Genomic DNA, 16,385 nt, shown 5'->3' with positions numbered 1-16,385 from the left:
AAGCTTTATTTTAGTTATGTTTTTCATTATTATTAGCCAAGTCAGACTAAATACAAATAAACTTAATAACAGCTGAACTTGAACAATGGATGGATAAATTACATAATTTAGAATCCTATAACTTTATTATTAATTTAATGAACCATTGGATTTATATAGCTCCTTTCAAGACACCCTAAGTGCTTTACAATGCATTATTCCTTTACTCCACACTCTGTGGTGGTAAGATACTATTGTAACCACAGGCTGACAGAAGCGAGGCTTCATTCTGACCAATCAGCCCCTCCAACCACCACCAAGTCACACACCACATCCAGGCAATGTGGGTGAAATGTCTTGCCAAAGGACACTGCAACAGATTTTTGCCAGTGATGCCCCACTGTGGAACATGACATTACCAGCGTCTCCCATCCAAGTACTAACCGGCCCGGCATCATTTATGTGAATTAATATGCAAATGTCATTGTATTATGATGCATATCAAATCTGTATCTGAATGAGTAAATAAATAAATGACTGAATAAATATTACTACCACTCTCACAATATAATGTTTATTGCAATAGGCTGACAGTGTGGAATACTTTTTCTTATAGGGCTATCAACAATAATACAGTAAAACTATTTCAATATAGTTACATTTGAATAAGTCTCAGGGGTTGGATAATAAAAACACAAACTACAAATGAGAGTTTTAGGTCATTTTATTCATGTTTAATAATCACATCACTAATTAACAAGTAATCACAATAAACACTTTGTTCAAACCAAGAAAATAAAATTCTTAATTAATGAAAAAAAAACAACAAAAAAACAAAAACACAAAACAATGAGTTTTCTAAAAATGACAAGAGTAATTCTAGCTAACACTACATCCCATTGTTGGTAGCATGCTCTGGCTTTAGCTAGTGTTATGCTAACAGCTGCTATATGTGCAGTAGCTTTCTCACACAAACTGCACGGCTAATGTCAGATTTTTCTCACACAGGGATAGCATCCGGCCAGGGCAAACCTAGTGTACAAACATGCACCGATAGGTCTAGAAAGGATAGTTTCAGCCCACAATGTGTGAAAGAGAAATGATATCATACATTATTAAGGTTCTTTCCACACTCTTTTATTTCCCTTTTAAACGACATCGTGAATTTCTTAAAACTATTTTGTTTAAGTTAAAAAAGTTATTTAATTAAATAAATTGGATTGATTTGTTGGTGCAAGTGGTGTAGCCATTTAGCTTATAGAAATACATTTGCTATTTGTTTACAGACTTGTCAAAACTGAATATAAGTATTTTTGTGGCAATTTAAACCACTATGCTCTAAATAGGAAGGCTATATAGGCTAGTAAATGTATTTAAATTACCGAGGACATAACTGTGCACAAATATTGGCCTATTGCAGATGAAAAAAGTATTATTGTTAAAATCAAAGTAGATTATCTGATTACACAAAAGACCATGCCAGCTGAAATCTCAAAACACAAATCCCAGTTTTCTCTCCCAAAAGAACAAAATTAAAGTTCACCTTTGCGAATTGTCCAAACACAACTAGCATAGGGCTAACATGAACACAACGATAAATAATATACAAAAGTGTTGCGTCTTTTACAATATATCTCAAAAAAACATTCTTTGCATTTTGACGGCCCCTTCCGAATGAAAAAGGGCCCAAATTCCAACAGGAATCCCATCATCATCATCAGAGGAATAGTCAAGTTAAAATGCTAAAACTGTCAAATTCATTGTCTAAAACCCTCCTTCCACTCGACCCATTGCTATATATTTTTTTTAAATTTTTTTAAGCAAATACTAAAATTTAAATTCTCAGGAAAATATGTGGTAAAATCTAGCAAGATGTGGCAAAAATTAAAAATAAACTAAAATAAAAAAATCTAGTCAAGCTGCATCACTTTAAGTATAGGCCTATAATAACAAGTGTGTTAAAGGGATGGTTATGTGGGGTTAAAATAAAGTATACATATTATTGCTCTATTCACATGCAAAACTTGAATACAAATTTTGAAATAATTTTTAGTCTATTTCTGAAAATCTGAATATTTTAAGGCCTTCTGTTAGAGACCTCTTTGATAAATCATTAAGGTGCTTTTCAATTTTTATAAGCAATATTAAAAAGGGGAAGAATATGATATCAAGGCCAGAGTGAAATTGAGAAAGTAATTTTACAAAGAAAACAACTGTATACAGGTATATGATGTGATGAGTAAATTTTGTGATTTTTGCATAAATTCTTACAACTTAAATACAAATTTTGTAGATTTTAAACTGTCATATATTACTGTAAATTTCAAAATAATTCAAATATGTAATGAAAATCTCTCAATCGGATATGGTTTAAAAATAAGGCAGAGATCTAGCTAGAATTCAGCATTGTCCTTTGGTGCATAGCAGTGGGGTCAGCTGCTACACTGTTACTTTAAGGTACTGGGGTGCTACAATATATGTTTTTATATGTAATATTCAAACACATTTTTTTTCTTGCATTAAACATTTTACAAAACCAATTTATTTTCAATGGTTTAAATAATGGCCTTAACTACTTGTATTAATCTGTTGTATTTTTGTTCTTACCTGATATAGAGGCATGCATAGAACAGCAAAATCACCAACATAGATCACGGACAACAGCTTTTCAATGAAGAGATACAAATCCTGTTTAAAAGGCGCTGTACCCGATTTTTGTCCACGTATTTGAGCAAATTGTGTCTTGTCCCAGTACAGATATATTGTAGAAGCAGCTCTAGAGGTCAAAATAAGTAAGCTGTGTGCTGTCTGACAATCAGGAAGTGCACGGTTAGGATGCTATTTCTTGTTTGTTTTACTGTGACAAGCAAAACCGCGGTCATTGTGGTGAATAATTAAGATGCTCAGAATGAATACGCTAAGTGAGAAAAAAATCAGGTCCAGCGCCTTTAAGATGTGTGGGTCATATTTTCACACAGGGGGTTAGTGCAGAGGGCATGGTCTGGTCATGCGGAGAAAGGCAGCTGGAGGCTACGCTAGAATCCAACTTTGATGCTTTGTCAACAATCTTTCTTTAGTCGTTTCAAACTTTCAACTTTTGTAATACCATTCATTTTCTTATCCACAGGTAAGCAGCAGACTACTTCCTATTGACAACAGGCACTTACAGCAGAGGTGGGGGGTACTCAGTTACATTTACTCGAGCAACTTTCAAATAAAATTGTACTTTTTGCAGTACTTTACTTATACTTGAGTAATATGTTTGACAGTGTAATAGTACCCTTACTTGAGTAAAGTTTTTGGTTACTCTTCTCCCTGTGAGTAAATCTACAAGTGACAAAAACTTTATGTTGACAATGTGAAATGATTTAGACATTTGTGTTTCTTGCACCACTTCTTCAAATATGATTTAGTTTGTCTCATTTTTGCTATATTGCTACATACTTGCAAGATTTTGTGTATTATTTAATGTATTGTCCTTAAAATTACATTAACTTCAAATTATAATTAAGATGTTGCAACCTAAATACTAAATACTTTTATAAAAACTGACTTGAGTGACTCTTAGTACCACTACTTTGTACTTCTACTTGTACTTCTAACACTATTTTAAAGTAACAGTGCTCTTTCTCGAGTACAAGTTCTGATTACTCTGCCCACCTCTGCATACAGAACACAGTTCCTCCCACTTAGGAAAAGTCCTTTGAGTCACTTTCTCTTCCAAAATCGACTTCCTGTTTTTTCTAAACAGACTTCCATGCTCTCATTCCTCTTCCCACTGAGTGCCAGGGTGTACAGAATCCTGTGTGTTTCTGTGACTTATGAGCACTAAAAGAAAAATTAAAATTTCTAAAACTATTAAGAAATTTAACAACAGTCTTAAATGAAATGGAAATAAAATCAAAAACACAGAAACTACACGATTTCACGTCAGCACTAGTACAAGGGTGAAACAGGCTAGCGGTTTTAAATGCGTAGTAGATTTACACTACCAGCCAAAAGTTTGGATGCGCCTTCTTATTCATTGTTTTTTTCTTCATCTTTACTACTTTACACATTGAATATATGAAGCAAGATCCATGGAATTTTGTAGCAAACCCCCTTCCCCCAAACTTGCATTTTAGATTCACATTCCTCAGCGCAGCCACCCTTTGCTTCGTCAACTGCGCTGAAAACTCTCGACTTTCTCTCAATGAGCTTCTTGATGAAGTCTCCTGAAACGATTTTCACTTGAAAGCTTTGCCTTATCAGGGTTATAAAATGTCAAAGCAAAGGGTCAAGGCAATTTTGAAGAATCTAAATATAAAACATTAGTTATTTCACACTTGTGTTCCATGTGTGTTCATTCATTCTTTTGACTGATAGTGTAGTTTTTATGTAGGCTTATGAGTTTGAGTGAGTACTGCAGGATAAGTGACCATATTGTTACAACCAGATGGTAAGTCCGAGGGGTACCAGTGAAGTTGACCTGTATGTATATGATTAATATGGAGGAATATGTCATTAAGGGCTGTCCATACATCAAGTCATATTTGGTCAGTTGATTCAAATGGGAAAGGAGGAATTAGCTGGCATAATTCAGATAGGAAAATATATTGGACATTTGGGAACCCATTGAAAGATAGAATATTTTGTTTTAAATTGTTGAATGTGAATATATTACTGTTGCCAAATGAAAATTGGTACTACTAGTCATCGGATATAGTTTCCTTATATAGTAACTACAATGTTAATAATTTTGATTTAGATAAGTTACACCAAAGCATTTTGTTTTTTTGCAATTTGCTTCCAGAATTTGTTACAATTCAGCAAATATTTGAATTTGAAATAGTGACATGGCGAAAACCATTGCCGTATATGAGTAAGGAAGCTGTTTTGAAATGTATAGAGAATTTGACAAAGTAGCATTTTGCCATATTCTACATATAAATTACAAGATTATAGAGCTTGTAATCTATTCTGAAATATTTATAAATAGTAATAATTAGTTGACGAGTGGGGCAGAGACAAGCTGATGCAATCTGCCAAATCCGAGAGTTCAGTTCGATGGGGAGAGAGCGGTGGTGATGCTGGGGCGAGGAGGAGCCATCTGGGCGTAGGGGGGCGGAGCTACTGCTGTGGTTGCCGCGGTAACGGCTGTCCTGGGGAGGGGGCGGGCCGGGTGATGATGTCAGCGCCGTGGTCCGTGCGAGAGCGAGCTTTCCCGCGGAAGTTGAGCTTGAAAAACTCAATCTGCAGCACAGGGGTGACAGAGGGTGGGGTTTAAACGGGGGGGAGGGGGATATGGTATAAACAAGTATGGAGGGATGAGAGGGGGTGAAAAGGGGGTGAGGTGGTGTCGAGGGCAGAGGGACAGAAGAATTAGAGGCCTGCAACATAAGAAGCCAAAGACGGCGAAGGTGATCAGGGTACATGGACACGAACAACACCACAAACAGAATGTCCACAATCAATGTTTGGTCTTAATGTGTAATTTAACTATAAAATATTTGAAATATTTATGTATCAGATATTAACTTGTATGCAGCAATACACTAAATATATTACAGAAATCTTTTATCATTACAAAGCTTAAAAATAAAATGCAAATGGTCCAACTTCATTTTGGGTTGTTGTTTTCCGATTAGCCGACTATTCAAGTGATTAAAATGCAAATATGGTGCATTAAAACACGGTGTCTGATAGAGAATAAAATGCACCATTTATTTATTTTGTTTTTGAATTCTTGATTTAATAATAGCACTATCTTTGTTATAAAAGGTATTTATTTTAGTGATATATATCACACTTGAAAATGTGTCATCGTGACAGGCCTACCTGCAAACACTGAATCTATCTAACTGGACTTATTAGACTTCTAAAACAAACAGTGATTACCCAACACATTAGTAATGGAAACACATATAAACACAAAGACATAAACAAAATACATAACATCTTCCTGACAACATAGATCCACATTTTTCAGTTGGTCATTCTGGTCACGTCCTGTACTCACTTGTCTCGGGGATGAGGGCATCCAGAGCCTGCGCCCCCTCCCCTTCACAGAGGCCGTTGTGATGGGCCGCTCCCCCCTCTGAGCTGGGGCTGGGGGGGGCGGGAGGGTCTGTCGGCACGGCTGTCCCATGGCCCTCTGGCTCCTGGTCCCCCTCAGCCTACATATAAATAGCAGGGTCAGTGGTGAGGTGGGGGCGGCTCCAAAATCAGTTATGGTAGTGTTTTATTGTCCAATGGTACACGATACGGGTATTTGATATAACTGAAGTTGGAGCGAGACTAAAAAGGAAAAAAAGTGATACTAAGAACATAAAAGTAGTGGTAGCAGTGGAAAACAAAAGCAGTGATACACAGGAAAATGGTAAACCGTGCAGAAGTTACATTTTGAATTTTATCAAATGAAAGGTGAAAGTGATTGGATGGAGTGGTGTTGTTGGGTTTCAAATTATATCACAACATTACAGGCCAATAGTATTTAACACAGATGGGGGCAACTATCCCCATCATCACATTCTAAAATCTGAAAACCACTAATATGTATTGATGCTTTGCTGATGCCATCAGCATTCCCTGAGGGGTGGTGAAGCTAACTGAGGGCACTGCTCTGTCTGAAGCTCTGTTACTCAAGTTAGTCTTTAATCTGAGCTTTGTTTTAACACAATCTGAACATAAAGGACTGACTTGGATGGAATTACAATAGGAGAGATTATTTTATACTATTAAAAAGTTTTTCTCAAATAACATTACGGCCACAAGCTAACTAGCATTAGCCAACAGTTTTTCAGTTAGTCACTCTCGCCTTTATTGTTGAAAATCACCTAATCACCCACACAGGACCATGAACGCTTGCATTGATCACAGGCTCATGAAAATGTGTTGTTTAAATCTATTTTGTAGTTTTTCTCTTGAGTTTTCAGACTAGGAACTTTAAAGAAGACTACAATTGGACTGAGGGATTAGATATGAGCATTTAGTCTTCAAAACCATATGTTATGGCTACACAGCATTGTAAACTGATTGTCTTGTTCAAAGAAAATGAACAGTGAAAAAGTGATATTACCACTGACCTGTAGGGGACAATAATCCCCTATCATTTCACTTACAGACATTTGAAGATATACATAATACACCAAAAAATATTGGGTGGGCAGAAATTGGAATAATGTACATGTAAATAATAATTTTAACATCAAAGTTCTTGTTTTATCTACTGATCCACATATGAAAGCCATTGTTCTGATGTATGAGTTACGGTGTAACTAATGTATGAGTTGCGGTGGTTCATCAGGAGTTCACAGAGATTGTCATTAATAGGATTATGTCTATAAATTTTTTTTAAAATAAAATATTACCTGTGTATAGCCCAACAACACAAAGCTGACAGGAGACTGAATGGCCTTTTGTGTTTATTTTTAGACTGGCACTGCTTTCAGATGTTATTTAATATGATTCCTAAAAGTGTCTGTGACTAAAACAGTAACAGTAACAGTGAGCTCATGCAGAGGATACAGGGATGTGAGGGGATAGGCTGAGGGGACAGGGCAGCGATAACTACTGCCTCTGTTGTACAAAGACTTGACCCAAAATATCACAGTAACGGGACGGCGTAAGTTCAGATTAAAGATATACAGGACGGTTAGCAGAAGTTAAGAGAAGTCTGTTTCAGGTTAATAAGACAAACAACAATAATGGAATGTCACTGACACACTAACACTGCACAGATGTGGACACAACACACAAAACCCACTACCTTATACAACACGTGATATAAAACGCAACTTCAAAATAAAAGGCAAATATACATGTATACAAAGCCCTCATAAATGTACCTGAAAAATATGACAATATGTGCAATTAAATATTACTGTGTCTACATATGCACTCTTATTCTTGTTGTCTCAATGGAGGTACACAAGTTTAATGCCATACAGTGAAACATTCTGGGCAAAATAATAATATCTCCACGGAAACAAGTAGATAGTAGATGGCACACTATAAAAATTGCATGATGTGCCTTTAAAAATAGACTTAAATCATACCCACATTTCAAAGTAGTGTAATTCACATTGGGCGAACCTTTTTAATTGTATATTGTGTTGATAAGCAGATAATAGATAATACAAAACGAGTGGGAGGTTGACAGGTGAAAACGGAGATACAGAATTTAACATATTGAAGCAGCATATTGTAATGTCTCACCTTGACGTTGCCTCCTCCAGGACTGTGGCTCACATTATCCAGGGAGCCCACTTTGGACTGAACCTTGTCTTTAAAGTTGACTTTGTGAGACTCGATCTTCACATCACCTCCTCCTGTAAGGGCACAAACAGGGCCGAGACTGTTATATGCATACACTCACATCTGGACTCATATTTGGAACATGTATTTTCAGACACACATTGACTTGTAGAAAGCAGGACCTTAGTTTTAGAGGACACAATGTGAATACAAGCATGTGAACTTGGGTTAGTTTTGAGAACAAACAATAACTCCATCTGCGCAGCAAATAATGTAACCAACTAAACAGCAAGACACTTTGGTGCATAGTTGTTTTGTGACATACCCATGGTTATCAATATGTCTTTAAATATTTCCAATAGTGTTATCAAAAATATATATATATATAAAAAAAAATCAGATATACTAAAGCTAGTATCAAAAATAGATTCTCATTTGAGCAGGTACTCACCAGGCTTGTACTTGATGTTGTCTTTGGAACCGCACTTGGAGGTCACTTTGCTCAGGTCCACCTTCTTATTTGTGATCTGCACCTGTCGCACACACAAAAATAATCAGCAACATCTGTCAGTAAGCTGTAACAAATACACTGATACATATTCACTAAGGGTAGTGTACATTTGTGCTATTGGATCTGATTAAAATATAAGCTTCTAACCATTTAAATCCAGGAGTATACCACATTACAGTACACCTGCACAGTAGACACAAAACGACTAGGATTCAATCTGTTTTCTGGAGCATGGCTGCAAAACTCGCAATGCTAGGAGTAGTAGAAAGGTTAATTTAACTAAAATAATAATTAAAATGTAATTAAAAATATTATTTTAATAAAAGGTTATGGAAAAAAATAGATATTATTATGTTATTAAAATTATATCAAATTTTAAAGCCCCACTGTGTAACATTTTAGCCAAAATACAGACTAAAATATAAATGTGTTTCTCCCCCATTTTGGTTGTGCTTAGTGTACTGAAAAAACAGAAAAAACCCCATTTCTATCCAACATTTCTGCACTGTGAGCCAGCTTGCACCTCCACAAACCTGACTCATAACTTGGATGCTTGTCTACATGGGAATGCTTTTCCTTTGGCTATAATTTTCCACAGTATGGCATCAAATTCATCCATCTCCATGGAGAATGTTCTGAAGCATTCTAAAGTAGTGTTTTGTCCCACCCACTGTTTAATTAGGGCACATTTTTATATTTCACACATATTTATAATGCCTGTATTTGTGTTTATGGGGAAAAAGAATGACAGATGAACGCAGAAAAAGTTAGAAATGTAATCTGTCTAGTTGAGTTAGTGACAACACAGAAGGGGAGCAAGGAGCTGCAGGAAATTGGGTGGGTTTAGTTTGCCAGCATGCTGCCTAACCAGTCCCTCTCAGCTTCTTTCAGCATCCTACCACTATGAGGTTGTTGGTTGGATTCCCGCTGCTTGAGGACCAGACAGTACTTACTTTCCCTCCACCGGGCACATGCTTGAGATTGTCCTTGGAGCCAAGGCGTGAAGTGACGTGGCTGAAGTCCAGTTTTTTGGAGACTATCTCAACCTATACGGACAGACACGTTGTGGCAGCAGGAAGGGGTGGGGTGCGGGACAGGTCATGTCACAGGAAGTAGGACAGGGTGGACACAGAAGAAGAGAGGACAGGAGAAAGATGGAGAAGTCACCAGCACGTAGGGTTAGAGACATAGGGGCTAGAGCAGGTGCTACAGGAGAAAACAGGATTCAGTCTAATGCAACCGACTAAAAAACTATCAGGGTTCCCACGCTTTGGTTCAAATGATTTTCCAGGACATTTTTGGTTAAGTACTATTGCAGTTCACAAATACATACGGTAATACCCTTTTTAGAGTTCTTCTGATAAAGATATACTTTGACTATTCCAGTGACTAATTAAGGATGCCCCGATCCAGTTTTTTGGCTCCTGATCCGATATATTTGGCTGTGCTCCTCTGCCTGATTTGTTCAAAGTTTGGTTTTCACTTTTGAGGCTCAGTGTGGACATTGCAGAGGTAAACAAATACTATCACTGTCATTAATAATGTTTTAGCTGTTTTAGAGCGTCCCAAGTCTGTGTTTAAGCTGCTCTGGATGTTAGCTGCAGCGTTAGCAATGACAGCTGCGTGTGTATTGGCCTGATCTATTCATCAAATCTGATACAAGCTGATACTCTATAAAAGCCTAGATCAGCAGTCGATACCAATACCAGTAGCGGGACATCCCTAATGTAATAATGGCCAAAAATGCAATATGTTATGGTCTAATTTAATGTAACAATAAAGTAATCCCAAAATAACCTTTGGTAAGATCATAAATAAAATACATGAGTAAACTACATTTCTTGGAGCAAATATGTTGTTGGCAGTTTTGAAGATTGGCTGTCATTTCATTATCAGTTGCTACAAGGCCTCCTACACTCTATTCTAGTATTTGAGTATTTCAGTAGTTTGAAATTCAGCAGTTTGAAATGTTAGAGAAACATTAGTACAGACATTACAGACATACCCTTAGAAAGCAGGACCTTAGCTCTGGAGAACACAAAGTGACTACAGGCATTCGAACATGGGTTAGTGTTGAGAAGAGTTAAAACAACTACACTGGCATTGTAAATTATGTAACTGTTGCATAGATGTTATACCCACCCATGGTCATCAATGACAAGTAAAATATTTACAGTGGGGTTAAATTTAGTGGATCATTGGTTTATAAAGCCTCTTGGTTTACCAACTAGAGTTGCTTGATTATGAAAAAAAAAAAGAAGCATGATTCATTAAATCATAATTGTAATCATATTATTCAAACAATTCTTCACATAGACAGAAGGCAGGGCATCAGTGGCTAAAATGAAGAAAACAGATGACTTTTGTAAATGTATTCTACAAGTGGAAAGGTGCATTCAACACACATAAGAGTTAATGTTGATGATCTCAAATATTAATTTACAGAAGTGATTAGCGCAATAATGATAATTGTAATTGAAACTTGATTAATTGCATAGTCCTACTACAAACATTACCAGAGTGTCTTTGATTAAAAGCATATTTCAACAACAGCAACAGCTAAGCCAAAATTTAACCCACAAATCAAACAGAAGAAACCGATGGAAGGTTGATGAGTAGGCAGACACAGATGGTAGAGTGATAGTGTAGATTGTGTATGTAGATAGAGTGTGTGGAGGGAGGAGGACTCACTTTGGCCTGGCTGGGCTCTTTGGAGGCCACACCCTTGCTCTGTGAGGCTGATGACACCTGGGGACCACGCCCAGCAGATCAACAGAAACATGAATAAAACAAAAAAACAACAACAAAAACAAATAAAACAAACAACTCATAATCAAACACAATGGAATAGTGCATGGACAGGTAAGCACAGGGGAATGGATCAGGGTGAGACAGGCTATAATGATCTAATTGTCTCCAACTTATCAACCAAGAGTCATTTCAATTAGCACTATATGAAAAACAAAACATAAATTAAAAAATAAATAAATAATCATAAACAAAATAAATAAAATAGATGTTATAAATATCATGTCAACAATTTGTTATTTAGGCACAATATGGAATATGGTATTATACAGTTTAAATGGTTTAGATTCTGCAGTGATTTATTTGTATTTGCTTTGACAGTACCAAGAAAGCATACTATTAGTTATTTTAGATGAGCGGCTTGCAAACTAATTAATATACTTGGTTATGCATTTGGTATTACTACCCAGCCCAACCAGGCCAACTGTGGCAGAATACCTACTTTGTTCAACTGTCAAATGCAGTAGGCCTACATACCTTCACTGACTTTACCAAACCTAATCTTATCTTAGAAGATTACATTGTAAAAAATAAATAAATGGGTGATCCCCCATTAGGGGCAGGAACTATGCAAAATATGACTTGGGGACAGTTCACACCTTACTGTAAACTACTAGAGTGTGTTAAGCCTGCCACACAATACAGGATTTTTAAACATGTGACAAAAAGTGCAAATCACAGACACAAGAAGAATGCACACGGAGATTTAAAATCTCATCCCAAAGACTACAGTGGGACATGACAGCGAAGAGACCACTCACCACAAGCTAAAAATTGTGAGCGCACCTCACATCAGCTGTTTCTAGTCTAGACTGAAATGACTTGCTTTGAGGAAATAAAATTTTCCAAATATCAGAGCATAGCATTTCTAGTTTAGATATAAGTCAAAACTCTTTTTTTCTGTGTGTGAAATGGTGCAATGCTCTTAATGCAGAGAAGGCTGGCGATAAATTATCCAAGAAGTAGAACTGCGTTTACTGTAGCAGAAGCTTCATCCCAATCCTCGCTGACTGGATTTATGTAAACAGACACGTGAGGATCTACTCAAACTCTAGGAGTCTGTACTTTGATCCTGATGCTCTGTTTTATTGGCTATTGCTATGGTGATGATTTGTGGTTATGATGACAGCGCAGCTCAGAGTTACAATGACAACACATGAGCGCAGTGGATGCAAAATCGCATATGAGTATCCAAAGTCTGGGAGAAGAAAATCGGGTCCTTAATCAAGCAAATTATCTTGTAGTGTGTGGCGGACTCATACTTTTACTCCTACTTGAGTAAAATATTTGACAGTGTAACAGTACTCTTACTTTGGATTACTCTTCCCACTGTGAGTAAGTTTACAAGTGATAAAAGCTTTATGTTGACAAAATGAAATGATTTGGACATTTGTGTTTCTCGCGCCACTCCTTCAGATATGATTAAGTTTTTCTCATCTTTGTTTCTGTCCTTTAAAAATACCAGATTTTGTACATTATTAAATGTTTTGTCCTTCAGATGTTATGTCCTGACAGTTGCTCTTTAAATTACTCTTGCTTGAGTAGTAGTTTTCCCAAATAGACTTTTACTCTTACTTGAGTTATTTCTAGGACCACTATTTTGTACTTCTACTTGAGTAATATCATTCTGAAGTAACATTACTCTTACCTGAGTACAGTATTTGGTTACTCTACACACCCCTGAACCCATAGGACCCACCTTCCCTCCTCCGGGCTGGTGCTTCATATTGTCTGTGGAGCCGATTTTGGAGCGCACGTTGCGGATGTCCGGAGCCGTGGTAGTCCTTGTGGTGGTTGTCCTGGTGGTGCTGGTCCGTGTGGTGGTGCTTCGTGTTGTGGCTGTAGCTGTGGTGCCAGTGGTGGAGGAGGAGGTGGAGGTGGGGCGAGTTGTCCGGGGGGCAGCGGGCTTCTTCTCTCCCACTGACGAGGAGGGCGTGCTGGGCTTGGCTGCCGTGGGGCGTGGGCGAGCTGCTGGAGCACTGGAGGTGGGGGTAGTGCGTGTGGTGGTGGGTTTGGGTTTAGTTGCATCTGCTGGACAAACAAGAGGGTTACAGCTCAGACATTGTGTAGAGTGCAAAATCTGAAACAATGTGTGCAAATTTACACATTTAGTTTACATAGTTATAAAAAGAAAAGAGTTGGAGTCAGGACTTGAAGTTGAAAAAAGAAGCGAGTTACTGCTGCTTAACTATACAAAAGAAACAACTGACAGCAAAACAACAAAAAAGACTGTGCACACATGAAGAAAATTATCTTGTGAGATTTTTTCCCCATGTGTTTCAGGGTTGTCAAAAGTATCAAAGAGCAGGCACTAATCAATATTAAACCTAGTACTGAAACAAGATACTCAATTGAGCAGGTATCATTACTAAAAAAGTAATATAAACAGGACAGAAATTAACCTTGAAAAATTCCAAATTGTGAACTGATTTATACACATCAAAATCCCGTCTTGTCTCGTTCTCGTGGACCTAATCTCGTGGAAATTGTGTCTTGTCGCATCCCTAGTTAATATAGTTCCCTTAATCTTTAAAATAATTGCCTGAGTGGCAAAAACCACACGCTTTACCATACTTTACAATATGGGGCGGAGTTAGAAGTGTGGATACCTACTAGACCAGTCACATTGTTTCTTTTACCTCCAGACTCCGTATTAGTCCTCCAGGTGCTGCCCAGTTTAGTAGCTCTAAATGTGGTTGTGGAAGGGGTTTTGGTGTTTAGTCATGCATGTTCAAATAATCTTTCTGTCCTGCTTTAACCCTTCTAAAACTTTATGTTCGCGAGGAGCCTGGGCTTTTCTTAATTTCCTTCTCTGTAGCCAATGCAAACAACATAAGACCCATGGCAAATCCTTAGCTTAAACTCCACACTACATTGACACCTACATGTTTGGTGCTTAAACTCTGCACTTTCATAACCCCTCTGCAGTGTCAGCCTGCTCTTTGAGTCCTGCTTAGACCCATCACTGCGCCTGTTGAAAATCTTTAATTGACCGGATCCTGTTTTGTATTTCTGTTTGAGATGAGCTATTGGACGGTTCTGTGTGTACTGTGGCAGATCCAAGACATGTCAGCAAGAGTGCCTGTCAGCAGAGCGCCTGTCAGCACGCAGTGATGCTAATCCACACGGCGCTGTTTCCGAGCGCTTTAACGGCATGGGATTTTTCACTTCTGAAGCCTGTGGAGCCACACATGCTGCATTGTCACCGTAAGAATTAGAGGTGTGGGTGCTGACGGTGCTGTGAGGGTGTGAAAAAGTCACAGCATAAGAGAGAGGAAAGCTACGAGACATGATATAATATCAAGCAGGGCACTGATGTCTATGTACCATGGTGGTAAAAGCACATTTAACAGGTTAGGCTGCCCATTTCAGAAGATAGTTACCATAATTAGATTGAAAGTGCCACCATGTAACTTTTTGGTCAAAAAAAGAAAGAAAAACTCAATGTTGAATGTTGCCCTCACAAAAAGAGAAATGTGTCCTTAGTACTTGACGTCCTATTTCCATGGAATTATGCAGGTGATGTGTGTCACCTCCAGAAAGTAGTGTATGCAGTGTTGCCTTAAGTTTTTGTAAATTCTTCCCATATTGGCTTCAAATGAGGTATTTCCCCAGGATTTCATCATTTTTCTTCACAAACTGACCTTTGACTGGTGTAATGCTTAACATTCACAACCAATATTATCCACCCAAAATCTGATTGCATTAGATTAGAGATTTAAGATTCAACATTAATTTTGCTGTACAATTAAAACACACCCATTAGCATTCACATTTGAGAGAAGACTGAAATCTGAACGGCTAAACTAATTCAAAAATCCCATGCATGGGCTTTTTGTATTCTAAGTTAATGTTTAAGAGACAAGAAAAAGTAGTACAAAGTTTAGAGAGCCAAATTGTGATAGCTATAGACAACTGGGGACTCAGAAGCTGATTTCTGTCAATCAAACTGTCCAAGAAGGAATAGCGCTGAATCATGCTTTTGAATCAAAGTGGTCTAAAGAAAGTTCTCACCAAACTGACAAACACAAGCATAGCATAACTGTAGGCATTTGAGTTAAGAGAAAAGGATAAATTGGATTGAGGTAGTCAAGTATTTTGTAGTCACATGTGTCCAGATCGAGATGGCTTGGGTAAGTACAGAGGCGAGATACTGAAAAGATGGGTACAACAATACTTGGGTTGGAACTTAGGGCCTATAGAAGACCAAAATCCCAGAACGTACATAAACATAACACTCAACCTAATTTCTTAATACACAGAACATCTGCAGTATAATCAAAATATGCAATTTTCTATTTTAAGAGCATAGAACAAATAGTCACTGACCTGAGAGAGCACAGAACTGGGTCATACGCTGTTACGCAACTAATTTATGAGTAACACTTGAGTACGCGTTTACACTTTATGAACACAAAATAACTGAGTTGGAATAAAAGACCTAGTTACCTACATTTGACATATGTATTTAAAGGTTGTACCTGTGGATGTCCTCAGTGTGCCAGGCTTCTTCTCCTCCCCAGGTTTGCTCTCTGTCTTTGCGGCTGAAAAAAATTATAAAAAAATCAATATTATAGAGCTGTAAGCCTTTAGTTATTTAGTCATTTCGATCAACCGGTCAATAGTGTATTAGCTGACCAAAATTTGCATTAGTCAACTAATTATTTAAAAAATTCTTCTAAAACTGCCACGATTCGATTTTCTCAGTCATTTCTTAGTAAGTTGTGAACTGAACAATCACGATTATTGAACATCCCTAATTGCAAGACGTTTCATGCCCCACATGAGTCTATTATCTTTCAAAAGCTTTGCCTTGTTCTGGACTTCCCAATCACTTTCCTGTTGTCTAGTT

The 16,385-nt window shown here is 37.5% G+C and overlaps 1 protein-coding gene across 12 annotated transcripts in view; it reads right to left on the bottom strand.

Moving 5' to 3' along the window:
* Positions 1-689: 689 nt before the first annotated feature.
* LOC117388678 (microtubule-associated protein 4) overlaps positions 690-16,385 on the bottom strand; it is a 111,951-nt gene continuing 96,255 nt past the window's right edge. For 4 of the 12 annotated variants that reach the window (XM_055230107.1, XM_055230118.1, XM_055230119.1 and 1 more), the window contains 8 exons: positions 16,015-16,077; positions 13,233-13,564; positions 11,417-11,473; positions 9,679-9,771; positions 8,666-8,747; positions 8,176-8,288; positions 5,978-6,134; positions 690-5,348 (listed from right to left, as the gene is read on the bottom strand). In XM_055230107.1, coding sequence (XP_055086082.1) covers positions 5,341-5,348; positions 5,978-6,134; positions 8,176-8,288; positions 8,666-8,747; positions 9,679-9,771; positions 11,417-11,473; positions 13,233-13,564; positions 16,015-16,077 — 905 coding nt within the window. In that variant the 3' untranslated portion in view covers positions 690-5,340. The remainder of the gene's footprint in view (positions 5,349-5,977; positions 6,135-8,175; positions 8,289-8,665; positions 8,748-9,678; positions 9,772-11,416; positions 11,474-13,232; positions 13,565-16,014; positions 16,078-16,385) is intronic. The other 8 variants (XM_055230109.1, XM_055230110.1, XM_055230111.1 and 5 more) reach the window with 8 other exon arrangements.

Source organism: Periophthalmus magnuspinnatus, chromosome 20 (assembly GCF_009829125.3).
Source record: "Periophthalmus magnuspinnatus isolate fPerMag1 chromosome 20, fPerMag1.2.pri, whole genome shotgun sequence".
NCBI classification, from domain to species: Eukaryota; Metazoa; Chordata; class Actinopteri; order Gobiiformes; family Gobiidae; genus Periophthalmus; species Periophthalmus magnuspinnatus.
This window is presented reverse-complemented; position numbering and strand designations above follow the sequence as displayed.